Here is a 16920-nt window from a genome sequence, read left to right as displayed (position 1 = left end):
GTACTGATAATACCTCAGAGCACTGCTAATATAATTCATGTGAAAGGCACTCTGAAAAAGGCAAATATTAATCAATTATAATAGTATAAGAAGTGCAATTTTTCCAGTACTCCATTTTCAGAAGCTTTTAATCAGGACCAATCCCTATCTCAAGGGGATTGTTCCTCTGGAACTCACTTTGACTTCTATGTATTTGGCAGTTTTCAAATTAGAAGTTTTTCCTTAAGATGTTATCTAAAGGAAATAAACATGCCCCACATTCAAACTAGAAAGGTATTATCAATTATCAGTCTTCTTATTAGCGCTTCTCAATAACTAATGAGCCTGTGTTCTCTAAAAAAGAATTCATTCCTTCATACCAATTCTTCTCAAGGGGGAGCCAAGAGAAAACATGCCTCAATGCCCTAAGTAATCCATTATATGTAATGAATTAATTTCACTCAAATCTTTTTCTGTAGGATTTTTCTATATGCTTTAACTCTGATATGAAACACCAGTTGAAAAAGTTGCTTTATACACCAAAATTTATTTTAATATTGGGCACTCAAAACTCCTAGAAGAAAGCATAGGTGGTTTGCTCCTTGACATCCTTGCCATCATTATGATGTCAGAAGCTGCAAATATTACAGAGAAAACTTAATTGTTTGGTTCAATACCTTTAATTTCCCTAAATGCCTTGAAATTAATAATTGTAGTGATGGACCCTGGTATCCTAGAAGTTACTCACTCTACCAACAACAGTTACTAAGAGTACTGTATCTTAGCAATGACTTTTTGGATTTGACACCAAAAGCAATGCAACAAAAGCAAAAATTAACAAGTGGGACTACATCAAACTAAAAACAAAACAAACAAAAAAAAACTTCTGCATAGCAAAGGGCAACATCAACAACATGAAAAGATAACCTGTGGGAGAAAATACTTGTTAATCATGTACCTGATAAGGTGTTAATATTCAAATACACCAAGAACTCAATAGAAAAACACACAAATAATCCAATTCAAAGATGGGCAGAAAATATTCCAACATTTTCCCACAGAAGACAGATGGCCAATAGGTAGATGAAAAGGTGCTCAACATTACTAGTCATAAGGAAAATGCAAATCATAACCACAATAATATGTAATCTCATACCTTTTAGGATGGCTATTATAAAAAAGACAAGAAATAAAAAGTACTGGCAAGTACACAGAGAAAGGGGAAATCTTGTGTACTGTTCGTGGGATTGTATATTGGTATAGTCACTGTGGAAAAACTTCCCAGTTTGGAAGTTCCTCAAAAAATTAAAAATAGAACTACCACATGATCCAGCAATTCCATTTTGGGGTATTTATGCAAAGGAAAAACATTAACTTGAAAAGGTATTTGCACCCCCATGTTCAATGAAGCATTTACAATAGCCAAGACATTGAAACACTTAAGTGTCCACTGATAAATTAAACAATGAGGTATACAGGCATACCTCGCTGTATTGCACTTCATAGATGTTCTACTTCTTACAAATTGAAGACAAGACCCTCCACCAGACGATTTGCTTTATTGCAGTGGTCTGGAACTAAACCCATAATAACTCTGAGGTAAGCCTGTATATATGATAGAATGTAATTTATCAATTAAAAAAAAGGAAATTTTGCTGTTTGTGACAACATGGAAGGACCTTGAGGGCATTATATTAAACAAAGTAAGTCAGAGAGAGAAAGACAAATATTGTATAATCTCACATATATTCTTTCTAAAAAAGAAAACAAAAACCAAACTAATAGATAAAGAGAACAGATTGGTGGTTGCCAGAGGGAGGGGACTGGAGGTAGGTGAAATAATTGGTCAAAAGGTATAAACTTCCAGTTATAACATTTATAAATCATGAGGATACACTGTATAGCATGGTGACTATAGTTAATACTGTATTTGAAAGTTGCTAAAAGAATAAATCTTAAAAGTTCTCAACACAAGGAAAAATTGTAACTGTGTGGTGATACTAAATATACTATAGTGATCATTTTGCAATATATACATATATATTGGATCATTATGTTGTACACCTGAAATTAACATATCAATTATATTTCAATTAATAGTTTTTAAAAGTCTGTTTAACATTGTCTCACACCTTTTGTTATACATTCTCATTTAATCCTGGGGTTAGGATTATTGACTCCAATTTATGGATTAAAAAACTAAGGCTCAGATGGTTATGTTATAAAATTAAAATAAAATATTGGGCAAGTGTTGAAAAAAAACTACTTTCTTTACTAATCATTCATACATAAATGTTTTCAAGAATAATGGAAGAAAGCATATTAAAAATTGATTATCTAGAAGATTAAAACAATATATATTACTATTTTTACTGTCCATTAAGTAGTTCTCTTACCTCTGGAGGTTTCATATTCAATACTTTTGTGATTCGGCCCTGTAAATAAAATGGTAAACTTACCATAATGATAACAAATTAAAGGCATACATGTTTATCTGCACTGAAGCTACTGTATCCTAATACATCAATGCCAAGGTATTAGGGGTGAGTTAAATGTTTGACCAAATATAGCAGGCTAATTTTTTTAAGTTGACAATTTTGTATGGCCCGGGAATGATGTTATAAATATCCAAATGGCCCTTGACAGAAAAAAAGGTTCCCCACACCCGTTCTGCATACAATAAAAGATGTTTCTTTTATTTGAGACTGAAGGTATCTTTTAATTCTAGAGTGATACAAATTACAGAAGTTAATAAATGATAGATACAAAGTTAACTCTGACCAGATTTCTGCAACAGTTAATACTACTGATGTAGAATTTGCCAATTCAAAAACAGGCATATCAATAAACTTTTAGCATAATTATTAAATATTTCCTGGTATTTTTGAAAGACAGCCCTGCAAAATAATTTCTAGAAATAGACTGCATACTTCTAGGCCAAGGGTAGGAAACATTTTTTCTACCAAGGGCATTTGGATATTTATAACATCATTTTCGGGCCATACAAAATTATCAACTTAATATTTAGTCTGCTATATTTAGTCAAACATTTAATTAATTCATCACTAATGCCTTGGCAGGGCCAGACCAAATGATTTCCAGGGCCTTATATAGCCTGCAGGCTGGATGTTCCCCATGGCTGTTTTAGGCCTTAAATAGAATAGTAAACTGTAAAATGTTTTTTCAATGCTAAAATCACCAAAATCATTCAGAGAAAAAAAGAAAAAAAAGACAAATAACTCCCCACCTCCCAACCTGCTATTCAACTCTCAAGAGAATATTACTTAAGATTTAGTTTCATTTGAAGTAAATTTCCAGTTTTGAGGCTGTGATATATTGAAAATAATTTTATTTTGGTGTCATCAGGATCCTGCCATTGATCTTGCCTTAACTTTCTCAAAGGATAGCTGGATGAATCAAAAGTGAAATATAAGGGCAAGATTAATATTAATTCTTATTTTTCATTTGGATAAGTCTCTAAAGAAGAAAATTATTTAAAATTTAATATATATTTAAAATAAAATACTTAAATCCAATATTTTAAAAGGATATACTGAGGCAACATTAAAAAATTTTTAGAGTGAACATGTATTGTTCTTCTAGTAAGTAACAAAGTAAATCAAGGAAAATTACTTCTAGATGTTGTTCAAAATTCAAATGTATACAACACGTTAGAACACATCAGTACAAATAACTTAAAACCCCATTTCTTAACAAGTGCCCAAACACCAACAGAATAAATAAAAAAATGGAAAAGTTCAAAAAGAAGCACGTTCCCTATTGTAATACTTAAAACAATAAAAAAAAAAAAGTCAAAACCATTGTGAAAGAGGTAAAAGGATAACAAACAGAATACCTGCATGATGAGAAAATGAGGGTTGTTAACGTTAAGGCCAACAGAACAAAAGAGATCCTGTACTCTGGTATTGTTTGCATTTACTCCATTGATTAAATATTTATTTCTGCCACCAATGACCACCTAAAAAAAAAAGTATTTTTAAAGATATAAATACACACACCTTGAACGAAGATAATCAACTCCCAAATACATTATCATGCATTTGTTTGTTTCGTCCAATTGATAAACAAAACCAATCCTGAGCAAAACCACTCTGCAGGAAATGTGACATGGTCGAGAAAAATATGAGGTTGAGTCAGGACAATTGGTTTCTAATCCAGAGACTTTTACTAACAAGCTATGTAACCACTCACAAACTTCCTAATGTCCCTACACTGGACTGGGTCTCTACGGTCACTTCTTGTTTTGTTTCCAACATATTTTTATTCCTGATCATCATCTTCCTGCAATTTTTCCACTCAGAGTTTAACCCCTCTTCCTCCACCTTTTTGTTCCCAAAGAAACTGAAGTCAGATATGAATAAACTAAAGATAAGCAGCTTGATGTCAATCCTTAAAAGATTCTAAAAGGGATTAATAACGACGTGATTTGTGAATACTTGCAAGAAAAGGAGGAATATGGAGCTCCAGCATGGGTTCACTAAGAACTTATATCACAGACACCAGTTTGTTTATATTCTACTATAGCACTTACATTGTCATTTATTGGGTATGATTGTCTTACTCATATTTTGAGGTCCTCAAAGACAAGATCTGTTTCTCATTCTTAATTCTCCGTTATTTTCCAGTGCATTCAAGAATGCCCAGCATACATCAAGCACTTAATCAATACTGAATAAAGTTAATTTTTCTTTTCCTGACAGGATTATTAGGCTGATAGTATATTAATATACTTGAATCACAGACCTAGTACATCCATATTAGTAATTTAATAAAGTCTTTGCAAAAAAATTTTTAAGATACAGACATATGGACCACAGGAAGACAGGGATTTTAGATAGATTAGTAGACTTACTGAAAATTCCTAAAGAGTGATTATTTGATGTATGCTTAATGACATAGAACAGGATTCTGTCACATCATAGTCAATGCTTTTTTAATTTGTTTTTAAACCAGAGGTTTCATTAAAACAGAGAGGGATGTCTATAAGTGACATTTACTAAGGTGGAGAATAAGTGGGAATTAGGACTTTTAAAAATAAAACTTTGACAAACTAAAAACATTGACTATAAGAAAAAAGATTTTAAAGGGCAAATATAAGGTCCTGCATCAGTTTCACAAACCTGCTTGCATATAGAAATGGCAGTAACATAGCACACATGAAAAAAATTAGTGCAATTTTAAGTAAATCAGATATGAATTCATAAGGTATTATTAACTCTCCAGGGTCATAACATTTAGACATACAGAACACTTAAATATTGAAATACGGAATAAATTAGATTTGCTCTTTGTACCCTCAATAGAAGTAGGATTAATATATAAAATTTAAAGACAGCACTTACGCTCAAATTATAGAAAGAAAGCTTCTAGGTGGACCTGTCCAAAACCAGAATGGGTTACCGTAGAAGACAGTAAGTTCTCAAGTACTGTTATGAGTTCCAGCACAGAGGATTCAGCTATGGTTCGAGACTGAAGCATGGCTGAGTGCTTATAATAATAGATGACTTCAAATTCCTTTCAATCCTCATAGTAAAAGGTAAGATTTGCATGGTCAAATATTAACATAAGGAAGATATTTTTAAGGAATCTAGTCAGTATTTGATGCATAAATTTCTCACATAAAACACTCCTCTCCCCAACAGTCATATCACCAAAAAACAGAACAGACATGCAAGTTCTTAGGTATCCAGATATTTAGTAGCCACTTACCTGCCTTGTTACTGTAATTTCATCATGAACTTCAAATCCTAAAGGACTTTGCTTTTTATCAGAATTGTCAAAGGTGATTGAGACTGAGGCTTTAGTAATACCAGCCTGCCCATTTTTGTAAACTAAATCTTGTAAATTAGAAGCCCGAACCTAAAATAAAAAAAAAAGTTTATCAATTACAAAACCCCATATTGCACAAAATGGCACTAAAAATGGGTTTCTTGATATTTGGAAAACCACCATGTAGTATATCCATCAAGTAACCAAGGACAGGCAACGGGGCCAAGAAAATAGCAACAACCTGAATGAATGCATCTTTCCATAGAATTTTTCAACCTTAAATTGAATTGTTTTCTACTCATTTCTTAACAAAAGTTCATTTAAGGGATTCAAGGGTATATAGATCTAAGAACTTCAGTATTCATCAATCCCATTAGCAGATCCTGAAAAGGCATTTTAACCTTGGGGGCGGGGTTGGAGGAGGGGGCACAGAATACAGACTCTGGAATGAGACTGACTGCCTTGAAGTAAGAATACCTGAGTTTGAGTGTTGCTCCAAATAACATAAGAAGATGAACCTTATGCAACCCACCTCAGTTTCTGTTTTCTCACCTTAAAAACTGAATAATAATCCCTACCTTTAAAGGGCTGCAGTGAGATATAATTCACATAAAGTGAAAAATGCAAATATTGGCAATAGTTTCCGAGTTCAATGAGGATTCCCCAAACTTAAGTTCACATACATCTGAAAGTTTACACTTTACCTGAGACAGATTGGAGATGCCCAGCAAAAAACAAATGGAGTCCAATATGTTGGATTTCCCACTGCCATTTAAACCAGTGATAGCATTGAAGAGGGGATCAAAACCATTGACTTCAGTCCTCTGAGCATAGGACTTGAATCCTTCGAGAATGATTGACTTAATGTGCATTTTCACTATTGACTTGAACAGGTAAACCTTTGCTAGGAATCAAATGGGCCACAAAGGAAGTTCTGTACAAACAGAAATAACAACACATACGTGGGATGAAAACCTGGAACCATTAAGTAGCACATGCAAGGCTAAAAGAGAGTGACAGCTCAATAGAAATAAAACAGAAGTAGCACATGCAAGGCTAAAAGAGAGTGACAGCTCAATAGAAATAAAACAGCAACTTGCCAACCCAAGCTACTTCCTCTGATGTCAAGATCTCTTTCTCCAACTTAAAAACATACAGGCGTTAAGTCCTCACCTGGAGATTAATTAAACCATTAATTCAACCTGGAAGTCAACTACTTTTCCAGGCATATCTTCCACCGTTACAATATCCAGCTGACAGACTACAGATTATTTCACATGCCATTCATTCCCTTTGCCCAGACTGTCCTCGCCCACACCGGCGTGGCTCTCTCCTTTACCGCTCACGTCTCTGCCCACAGGTCACCTTCCTGGAGGTCCTCCCTGACTTCTCTGGATAAATCCACTCTGTATAAGTCCATGCCCCTACTCTGCTTTCTTTTTCCTTCATTGAGCTTAAAGGCGGCACTAAACAGTATTTATTTATTCGTCTATCCAACCTATCATCACGGATCTTTGCCTCCATCCCTCCCCCCTCCCCCCGGGAGCTCCAATATGCCTGAATCCAGGGCGAGCATCAATAAATATTTCTTAAACACACGAATCCCACATATTCTCCAGCCTCCTGCTTCCACTCAGGCTGTTCCCTTGCCTCACCAGGCCTGTCAACACTCCCCCGCCCTACTCCAAGGCTGGACAGGAACTGGCCATTCTGCCAGGAACCCTTTCGGGCTAATCTTAGCCTGAGGTCCCTTCTTGCTGCTCTCCCCGCTCCCGGCCCCGCGGCCCCACCTGCTGCAGGAGTGCCAGGCTAGGCCCCACCGGCCGCGCGCCCGCCCGCCCGCCTCGCAGCTGGTCCGGCCGCCCGCGCTCGAGGCCCCCACACGCTCTTCCTGCTCACAAGGGCGGAGAGCGGGCCAACCTGGCCCGACTTCGGGCGCTAGAAACCCGCTCCCACCATGGCAGATGCAGCGCTCGCTCGGGGTTCCGCGTCCCTGCCGGAAATATTTATACCTTTGAATTTCGGCGCGAGCAAAGGACCCCCACCTCCTCTGCTTAGTTCATTGGCTGGTGCCTAGGAGATGCCTGACTTGGAGGGCTCCATTTTTCCCTCCCACCGAACCATCAAAGTGACAGGGAGATAGGAAAAAGGGTGGCGACAATGTCAGCCCCGGGGATGCGAGGGCTCGGGCCTGCGGGCTAACGGAGCGGGTGTCACACGTGGAGGCCGGCGTCAGGCACGCCTCGGGCAGCCCCCACCTCAGCCTCCGGGCCTCGCGCTCCGCTGGGCCCGCCCCGCCTCGGGCACCGCCCGGCCACCGGCCGCGTCCCGGAGGCCCCGCCCCCTCTCGGGTTTGGCGGGCTGGGCGGGCTCGGTCCCGCCTCAGAGCGACGGGGACCGGAGGCTGGAACCCGGAACCCGGGTTGGCTCCGATTCCTCAGAACCGGAAGCTGAAATTTGGGGCTGAGAAGGCGCCGGCCTCTGACGCCTGTGGGTTGCCTTCTGGCTCTGCCCCTCGCCGACTCCGGGTTCCGGCGGCCTCTCCTTCTGGAGTTTCCGGTCCGACGGGAAGGGAAGGGACGGGACGATTCGATTCCACCGGCAGCCGTACTGAGCCCGGAGAAGTTGTGTGGGCGGGTAGCAGGTGCTGGGCGAATAGGTGTTCCCGCCTTTCCCTGCCAAGCTGCTGAATCATAAGCAATGGCAGACTAACCTTTCAGAGAATTCTTTTTGGAAACATGCTACGACAGCTAATATTTCTTGAGCTTTGAGTTCCCAGGGTTTTTAAAAGCATTCCCCCCCCACCCCCCCACCCCCGTAGCCCCCGTTTGAAGTCGGTGATACTGTGCTCACTTTACACAGGAGCAAACTGGGTCACAAAGTTAAGCAACTTACCCCACGTGGTACGTGGAGAAGCTGGGGCCTGTCCCCAACCAGTCTGCCGGAGCGCGCGCTCTTAAATATTTATTTTGTAGTTTCCCCCTTCATTCCAGGGACTCCAGTGCCACTGGTACCCATGTGTGTTGTTTTCCCCTTTAAAAAAACAACAGGCCCCCACTGCCCCGTCCTGTGACAATGGTGGAGTGTGGACCTAGGAACCAGGAGGTCACGGTTTGATTCCAATCAGGGCACATGCGCGGGTTGCAGGCTCCCACGAAGCCCATGCTTGTTTCTCATCATTGATGTTTCTATCTCCCCTCCTGTCTCTGAAATCGATTAAAAAAAAAAACAAAACAAAAAAACTGGCCCGTTTACCTAGAGTAGGGCACGTTGATACCAATGAGTTATGTGGGCAAAAAGGGGCCCCATGCTAACCTAACTCAGGGAAGGCCCGCGTGGAGGCCTTGCAAACTCAGAGACCTGAAGTCACCACAGAGGATGGTCTGAAATTAACACCTTTCATTAAAAAGCAGTTGACCGTGGGTAGTCGTGTCCCAGGCCAGTATCTTCCCTGACAAAATCAACTTAGATCTTGACTGAGCCTATTGTCTTTGTATCTAAGATAAGCTACCTGTGGAAGGTCAGGGTAACCTGTAACTTCCCTTTTTCTGGCCCCTTCAGGGCTGGGACCACAGATTCCCTCCTTGTTATTGCTTCCTGTGAATTGTTGGCTGCTAACTGTCCCGCACCTACCTGTGTAAAAGAAGCATGTGTCTATCATTTTTCTTTTTATCCAATCCCAGAGGTCTCCCAGCAACACTTTTGCTTTCTCCCCCTCCTTCTAACACCAATAGATTTCATGGAACCTACTTAAGTCTCCACCTTTGGTGGTAATTTATAAAAAACGACCATTCTCCGGAGCATTATCCCAAAAAGTTGAGATTCTGCTTCCTGGCAATTGTCGACAGTTTGGCTCAAATAAACCCACAAAAATTCTTTACAGGTTGTAATGTTTTTTTACGCTAACAGTTAGGAAGAGCTTGGTTTGAGAGTGCGCTGTGGAGCTATATCCTAAGAAATAGGAAGAAGGTGAGGAGAGTATATTTTAGGCCATCCGTGGAGAGTTCCTTTCTGGCTGGGGAATGGCTTTGCAGTATTTGACACCAGTCTTACATACACTACCAAATTCTCTGAGAGTAAAAGAATGTGTGTGTGTGTGTGTGTGTGTGTGTGTGTGTGTGTGTGTGTGTGTGTGTGTGTGTGTTTGGAGGTCAGTGGAGTTAAGAAAGAATTCATTTATTTACTCTTATATCTCCCCTCCTCCTGTAATGTCAGCCATTACGGCCCTAAAACCAATTTAGTTAAGCAGTTATTTTTGTTGACCTTAATTCCTGCATCCCCTTCACTCCATAGCTATTATTCACTTGTATTGATTCTATTTAATCTTAATGTATTTATTTTCAATTGTGTACCCTTCATTTCATCACTGTGAATAAAGAATCTTAATTTGCCAACAAACTATAATGTGAATTTTCTTAAGTTGTGAAATAATTCTTATTGGGTGAAAATATAAGTGTAAGACAGATATAAGCCTTTGCACTTGTTTAATGGATTAATAAACTAGATTATATATTTAAGATAAAAGGAAAAAACAAATGTATACAAATGCACTTTTGCCAAATAAAGGCTTCTGGGTAGTTACAAGAATATACACATCTAACTAACTCCCACTAAAAGTATTTATTAAAATGAAAATTGCTTATAAAGGGAGAGATCTGTATCAATGTTAGTGCATTCCAGAAATACTAAGGAACTGTTAGTATAGATAGCTTGAAGAAATCACTAAGGGGTGAAGTATAACTCTGCCTCCTGAGATCACAGAAAAGGGGGGAAGACCAAGGCACTGATACGCCCCCTCAACCCCCCCTAATTTGGAGAGGAAAGAACTGTTAAGGTAGACTATCAGGTAGGTGTATAAATAGAGCACTATTCTTTTATCACCATGGATCAAAAGCTTTTGAAAGCTTCAACTGTGGCAGGCCAGAGGAATCTTGTCCTTATTGTAAAGACTAGAGGCCTGGTGCATGAAATTTGTGCACAGGGCGGGGGTATCCCTCAGTCCAGCCTGCACTGTCTCTAATCTGGGACCCCTCGAGGGATGTCTGACTGCCTGTGTAGGTCCGATCCCAGATCGGGCCTACACGGGCAGTCAGGCATCCCTCTCACAATCCTGCACTGCTGGCTCCCAACTGCTTGCCTGCCTGATTGCCCCTAACCACTTCTGCCTGCCAGCCTAATCACCCCTACTCCCCTGCCAGACTGATTGATGCCTAACTGCTCCCCTGCCGACCTGATTGCCCCTAACTGCCCTCCCCTGCCGGCCTGGTCACCCTTAACTGCACTCCCTTGCCAGCCTGGTCGCCCCTAACTACCCTCCCCCACAGGCCTGGTCCCACCCAACTGCCTTCCCCTGCAGGCCTGGTCGCCCCCAACTGCCCTCCCCTGCAAGCCTGGTCCCCCCCAACTGCCCTCCCCTGCAGGCCTGGTCCCCCCCAACTGCCCTCTTCTTCTGGCCTGCCCCCCCCCCAACTACCCTCCCCTGCAGGCCTGGGTATCCCCCAGCTGTCTTCCTCTGCAGGCCTGATCGCCCCCAACTGCCCTCCCTTGCAGGCCTGGTCCCTCCCAACTGCCCTCCCCTGCTGGCCATTTTGTGGTGGCCATCTTGTGTCCACTTGGGGTCGGCCATCTTGTGTGTTGGAGTGATGGTCAATTTGCATATTACCCTTTTATTAGATAGGATACCATTAAAGTTATAAAGTGGAACCTAGGAAAAGATTTGGTCTCCTCTAGGGCATTGGGAGGGGCCCTCTTTCCCAGATGCACTTTCTGAACGTTGGAGTCCTAAAGTAGCTTTTTTAGGGACCTGGGTGAATCCTCTCTTCTGGAACTTAGAAGGAAAAATGGAAGGACTTTACTGTAGAAATAAGGAAAGGTTGATTTGTTTTGTTGAGGTTAATTTTGGCTTCAAGGGATGAATTGATAATGACAGGAAGTTCACTTTAGAATTGTATTGAATAGCAGCACATTTAGAATACAAGTATAACCTGTCTGACCAACTTGGAAAGATATGCAGCTGAACATAATTTAAAAGGAGGACTAGAAAAGGAGGTGATTATATTCACTCAGCTATGGGATCTGGTTAGACCAGTGGTCTGCAAACATATTAGTCAACAGAGCCAAATATCAACAGTATAACGATTGAAATTTCTTTTGAGAGCCAAATTTTTTAAACTTAAACTTCTTCTAACACCACTTCTTCAGAATAGACTCGCCCGGGCTGTGGTATTTTGTGGAAGAGCCACACTCAAGGGGCCAAAGAGCCACATGTGGCTCGCAAGCAGCAGTTTGCCAACCATGGGGTTAGACCCATTCATTTTCATTTCAATGGCAATATTGTTTTTAATACTACATGTTTTGTTTGGTTCTTTGAGAAATGAACCTGTTCTTTCATTTCTATTACTAGAGGCCCAGTGCACAGGATTTGTGCACTGGTGGGGGCATGGCCTGTGGGGATTGGCCCACTGTGGGAGCGCCACTCATCCTGGTCAGCTGAGTGGCTGCTCCTGTTGTGCACAGCCGTTCATCCTGGTCAGCCAAGCAGCTGTGGACCCACCCTCAGCTGCTGCTCCCAGAGCAGCCGCTCATCTGGGTCAGCCCGGCGGCACTCCCATTGTGGGAGCATCTGCCCCCTGGTGGTCAGTGCATGTCATAGCAGCTGGTCGACCAGTCATTCTGGTCGTTCTGCTGTTTGGTCACTGGGATTTTATTATATAGGATTTTGCGTCTTTAATCAAGTTAAATATCTTTATTTTATCTTCTCTTTCACGTTCTTTTGCTCCAGCTTTTGAGATCCTAACTCAAAGATATAAATGCTGTTTACAACATTTGCTGAATCTTTACTCATATTGATTTATTTCCTCCCATGGTGCTGTTCTGGGATGGGGTAGTCTTGTTTATGGGAGTCTCTTATGCCCTAAGTTGTAAATGAGTCCCTACAGAGCAGTTATGTATTTGCTTCTGCCAGAGTTATTGGCTCTTAAAGATCTCGGAGCATTGGTAAATTATTATTTCTGTTTGTGGTTCCTGAATTATGCAGATATTGTAAATTTATATCAGTTGCAAGCCTGAGAATTTGCTGTTTATTATTGTTTTCTGTTATTGATCTTGGTATGTAATTAACATAATAATAATTATATTTTACTAAGTATATCGCTTGAGTTTTAAAAGGAACTTCAGTCTGTTGGGGAACATACGAGACTTGGTTGGAAAGTTTGTAAGGAAGACATTCTGATAAAAGGCAAGTGTGTGGAAGGCTGCCTGCCTTGTTTAATGGAATTCCAACTTAGGGGAGACTTAGGGGAGTGTCAAAGGCAGCACCCCTAATTATTTCTTGACTTTTGAAAACAAGTCTGTGCATATGTAGACCCCGGTGTTTACTGGAATCCTTATGCTTAATCCCTGGATGCCCTTGCCTAGTGGACAATGTAAATACATGTGTCCTCCCAAGATTACTCACCCTACTGATTGTATCTAAAGATTAAAATTCCAATAAAAGCCTAACAAGGCAGGCAATCAAGGCTGCCTAGCTGCTATAGCTGGGCTGTCCCTTAGCCTTCTCTTTCACAGTGAAACTGTTGGAATAATCTGTACATTCGTCGTTCAGGGGCTGCTGGTCAGCCCCAGTATCAATCAGCTATGTTGGAGGAGGTCTTCTCATTTACTTTTTATGAAAAACATCAGTGATCTTTGTTTTACTCTTGCCAAGCCTTTCTTTCAAAATCCCACAGTCCACATTCAAAGTAGCTTTTAAAAAAGAATTCTGGTACCAGCTCTTAAAATATTTTATTCACTACTTATAAAATCCAGCTTCTTATCTCACATTTTTTCTTTCAGTTTTCCCATATCTCCTTGGCTTTTATCACCTCCATGCTGGTTCATAGCCAAAGCCACTCATCTCATCTCTCTTCCTCTTTGCCACATCTCTTCCCTTATGGGATTGATTACTGGTCTTCTCATTTCATTGTTCTCTCTGTCATCATGGTTGCTTATTATCTTTTATTTAAAACTAGTGGCCCAGTGCACGGATTCATGCACATTGAAAGGAAATTGATTAGAAGGTGGCCGGTGAGGCAGGACTGGGTGAGATGGGCTGGACATGCCCTGGAGCCAGCCTCCCTTGGTCCCTCCCCGCCAGCTGCACCTGGGACAGCTCGAAGGGCGTCTGCAGTCACTGCAGCTCGGCAGTAAACCAGATTCTGGGCGACAGTGCCCCAGCAACAACATAGCCCATGGCCAAAGGTGGAATTGTGTGGCCCCTCGAGGAATCAGGCTCCCTTTTCTCTGGTTCTGGGATGCGTCACACAAGAACCGCTGCTGCCAAGTCACTGCAGCTCGGCAGCTTCTGCATTGAGCGTTTGCCCCCTGGTGGTCAGTGTGTGTCATACATACCAGCCAGTTGGCTGGTCGCTTAGCCTTTTATATATATAGATCCTTACGTATCTGCTTAATCTTCCTATTGGTTTCCATTATTACCAACTCAGTTTTTACTAAACCCAAAAAGACCAGATTTTTTTCACAAGCTCTGCCTCTTCTGTACATCATTCTGTAGTCCTTTACAGTCATGGTCTTCAAATTCTAACTTAAATTCCTATTTCAACAATACTTATTAGCCACCTGTTTCTGCCCCTCTAAAGGTCTAATCTACAGATATCTGTTTCTATATCAGAAATATGTTATCTCATCACTGTGTAAACCCTTAGTGAAAACTACTTACAGAACTTTAGTTCCAACCTTTTTAAGGTGGCATGCTTGGTCTTTGACAATTTATTCTCAACCTATTTTCCCAGACTCATCTCCTGTTTTGTTGTTGTTTACTACTGTGTACCAAGCACCTACCAATGACAAAAATAATGTTAGCTAATTTTGTTAATGAATATATGAAAGACAGGCACTTATAGAATGCCTACCTTATGCTAAAGATTCTGTTAGGTGTTGGGATACCAAGATAAGTAAAATATGGGCCTGACTAAAAGGAGCCTCTAGTTGAGTGAGATAACACATATAAAGACATAACCAGAGCAAGAGAAGAATGAAAGGTATTATAAATAGAGAAGCTTGCACAGGCAAGGACATAGAAGATAAACACAATATATGAGGCAAGAAGGAGCAAGATTTAGTGTAGGAGAAGCTCAGAAGCCAGACCACAGAGCATTTTATGTGTCATCTTAAAGGACTTTTTGTCATTCCTAAAATATTGATGTTCTCTTCTCCGTCTCTTTGTCTTTGCACGTGCTGAACTTGAAATGATCACCCCTCTCTCTATTTCTCCACCCTGTGTATTTCTATATTTCAAACCCTGAATCTGGTCCATTTCTGGAAGAATTATTTGCAACCTCGTCTATAATCCCTTAATCCTTTATCCAGATTTTTCTTCTGACCTCTATTCCTTTGTGACATACCTCAGTACCTAGCACATAGTATACAATAAATATTTGTTGAATATGAATACATTTAGGGGGTTTATTTGCTGCTTTCTGATAAAGGTAAAGGCAATGAATAGGTTAAGAAAAGAAAGCACTGCTCATAGGGAGTGAATTCTTAGTGGAGAAGCAATAGCCCACTAGTAATAAATGCTATAAACAGGCTAAAAAGTATATTTGTAAATGTTTATAAAAAGCAGATGGATGTAGCATAGGTAGAAGTGCTGGGCCAAGGGAACAGGTGGAAAAGTTCTTAATAGTGGTGGCATCTTCTTTTTAATACAAATAATATTGCCAGCAATGCTGCTTGTACAACTAATTGGGAGTAATTCTTATTTTGTATATTTTTTATTAGTTAATGGGATCTAGGAGTGTAATAACCTGGTGAGAATTTCTCTGCAAATGGCAATCAAATTAGTCTTATTCATGCAGCTCATAAATAAGCTATAATTTCGCATTTTATGTCTAGGGAAAATAAAACTAGGGTCGTGCTGTTTAAGAGGATAAGGGAATTTACCAGAGCACTGGTGGATTTGTGGCAGATTTATGATAAAGACACATTCTAACTGGAACCTTAATTGTGATTTAAATTACAGGTCAAGCTGTGCAATGCATTTCTTTTTAGGAGAAATCTTTGGTGAGTCAGAGTGTGCTTGTTTAAGGGAGAAACAGAAAGCAAATGAGAAAACAGATTGCATTTTCAGTTTTTCTTTTAACATTTCAAGCTCCTTTTAGCCAAATTGCCCCTGAGCTCCTGGTGATGGCTGATGTGGAATTTCTTTGTTTTATTTCTTTATGTTATTCTCACCCTCCATTCCAGAGCAGTTATTTCACTTGACAGCAACAAAAAGATGTAAGCAGCATATCTGCCAGCAAACTAATATGGAAACCGGAGATAAGGTATGCTCCACCTTGCTAGAGTTATGGTATCTAGGCTGACTCACATAAAATCAGTAAACCCTGCAACTGGAAGAGCCCTTGAAGAATTACAGCCGCTCATTCTCCAACTGGGAAATTAAGGCTTCTAGTGATTTTCCTAAATTTACTCTTTTAAAAATATATATATTTTATTGTTTTTTTTACAGAGAGGAAAGGAGAGGGATAGAGAGCTAGAAACATCAACGAGAGAGAAACATCGATCAGGTGCCTCCTGCACACCCCTCACTGGGGATACGCCCGCAACCAAGGCACATGCCCTTGACCAGAATCGAACCTGGGACCTTTCAGTCTGCAGGCTGATGCTCTATCCACTGAGCCAAACCAGGTTAGGGCTAAATTTACTCTTTATCTCAAGTAAATTAAGGAAGGTCTAATAAGGTGGTAAAATATATGTATGAGTAAGTTTGTTTAATTTAAAGTATAAAGAAATTGCTTCCCTATAAAATAAAAATTAAAATAATTAGGTAGTCAGAGCTTGACACTGTAGGGAGGATTCCTACTTGGAAAAGGACAGTTAGACCTGACAGCCAGGCTCTCACTCTCTGATATTTGCCTTGCCCTGGGGGAAATCCCTCACAAATACCACTACATTCACCATGCAGGGGTGGGAATGGGAACAGAAGGCCTGAGAAGGAATTGAAATGATCTGCTCTCCCTTTAAGGCTCTGAAACAAGACCAAATAGAGAATGAAACATTTAAACAACCCTTTATGAAAGCTTTAGGAACAATAATGGAAGAATAATCCATAGAATATGGTAAAAAGAGAGAAGAAGCTAGCTTACAAGACACTGT

At 40.4% G+C, this 16920-nt stretch overlaps 1 protein-coding gene across 1 annotated transcript in view; it reads right to left on the bottom strand.

Moving 5' to 3' along the window:
• The window catches only part of SMC2 (structural maintenance of chromosomes 2), a 46617-nt gene extending 39976 nt beyond the window's left edge, over positions 1-6641 (bottom strand). Inside the window, 4 exon segments of the mRNA XM_008141840.3 lie at positions 2376-2414; positions 3836-3958; positions 5710-5859; positions 6474-6641. Coding sequence (XP_008140062.2) covers positions 2376-2414; positions 3836-3958; positions 5710-5859; positions 6474-6641 — 480 coding nt within the window.
• Positions 6642-16920: the final 10279 nt, after the last annotated feature.

The sequence above is a fragment of the Eptesicus fuscus genome, chromosome 15 (genome assembly GCF_027574615.1).
Source record: "Eptesicus fuscus isolate TK198812 chromosome 15, DD_ASM_mEF_20220401, whole genome shotgun sequence".
In the NCBI taxonomy this organism is placed as follows: Eukaryota; Metazoa; Chordata; class Mammalia; order Chiroptera; family Vespertilionidae; genus Eptesicus; species Eptesicus fuscus.
Note: the sequence above shows the minus strand (reverse complement) of the source record. Positions and strands in the feature narration are given on the sequence as shown.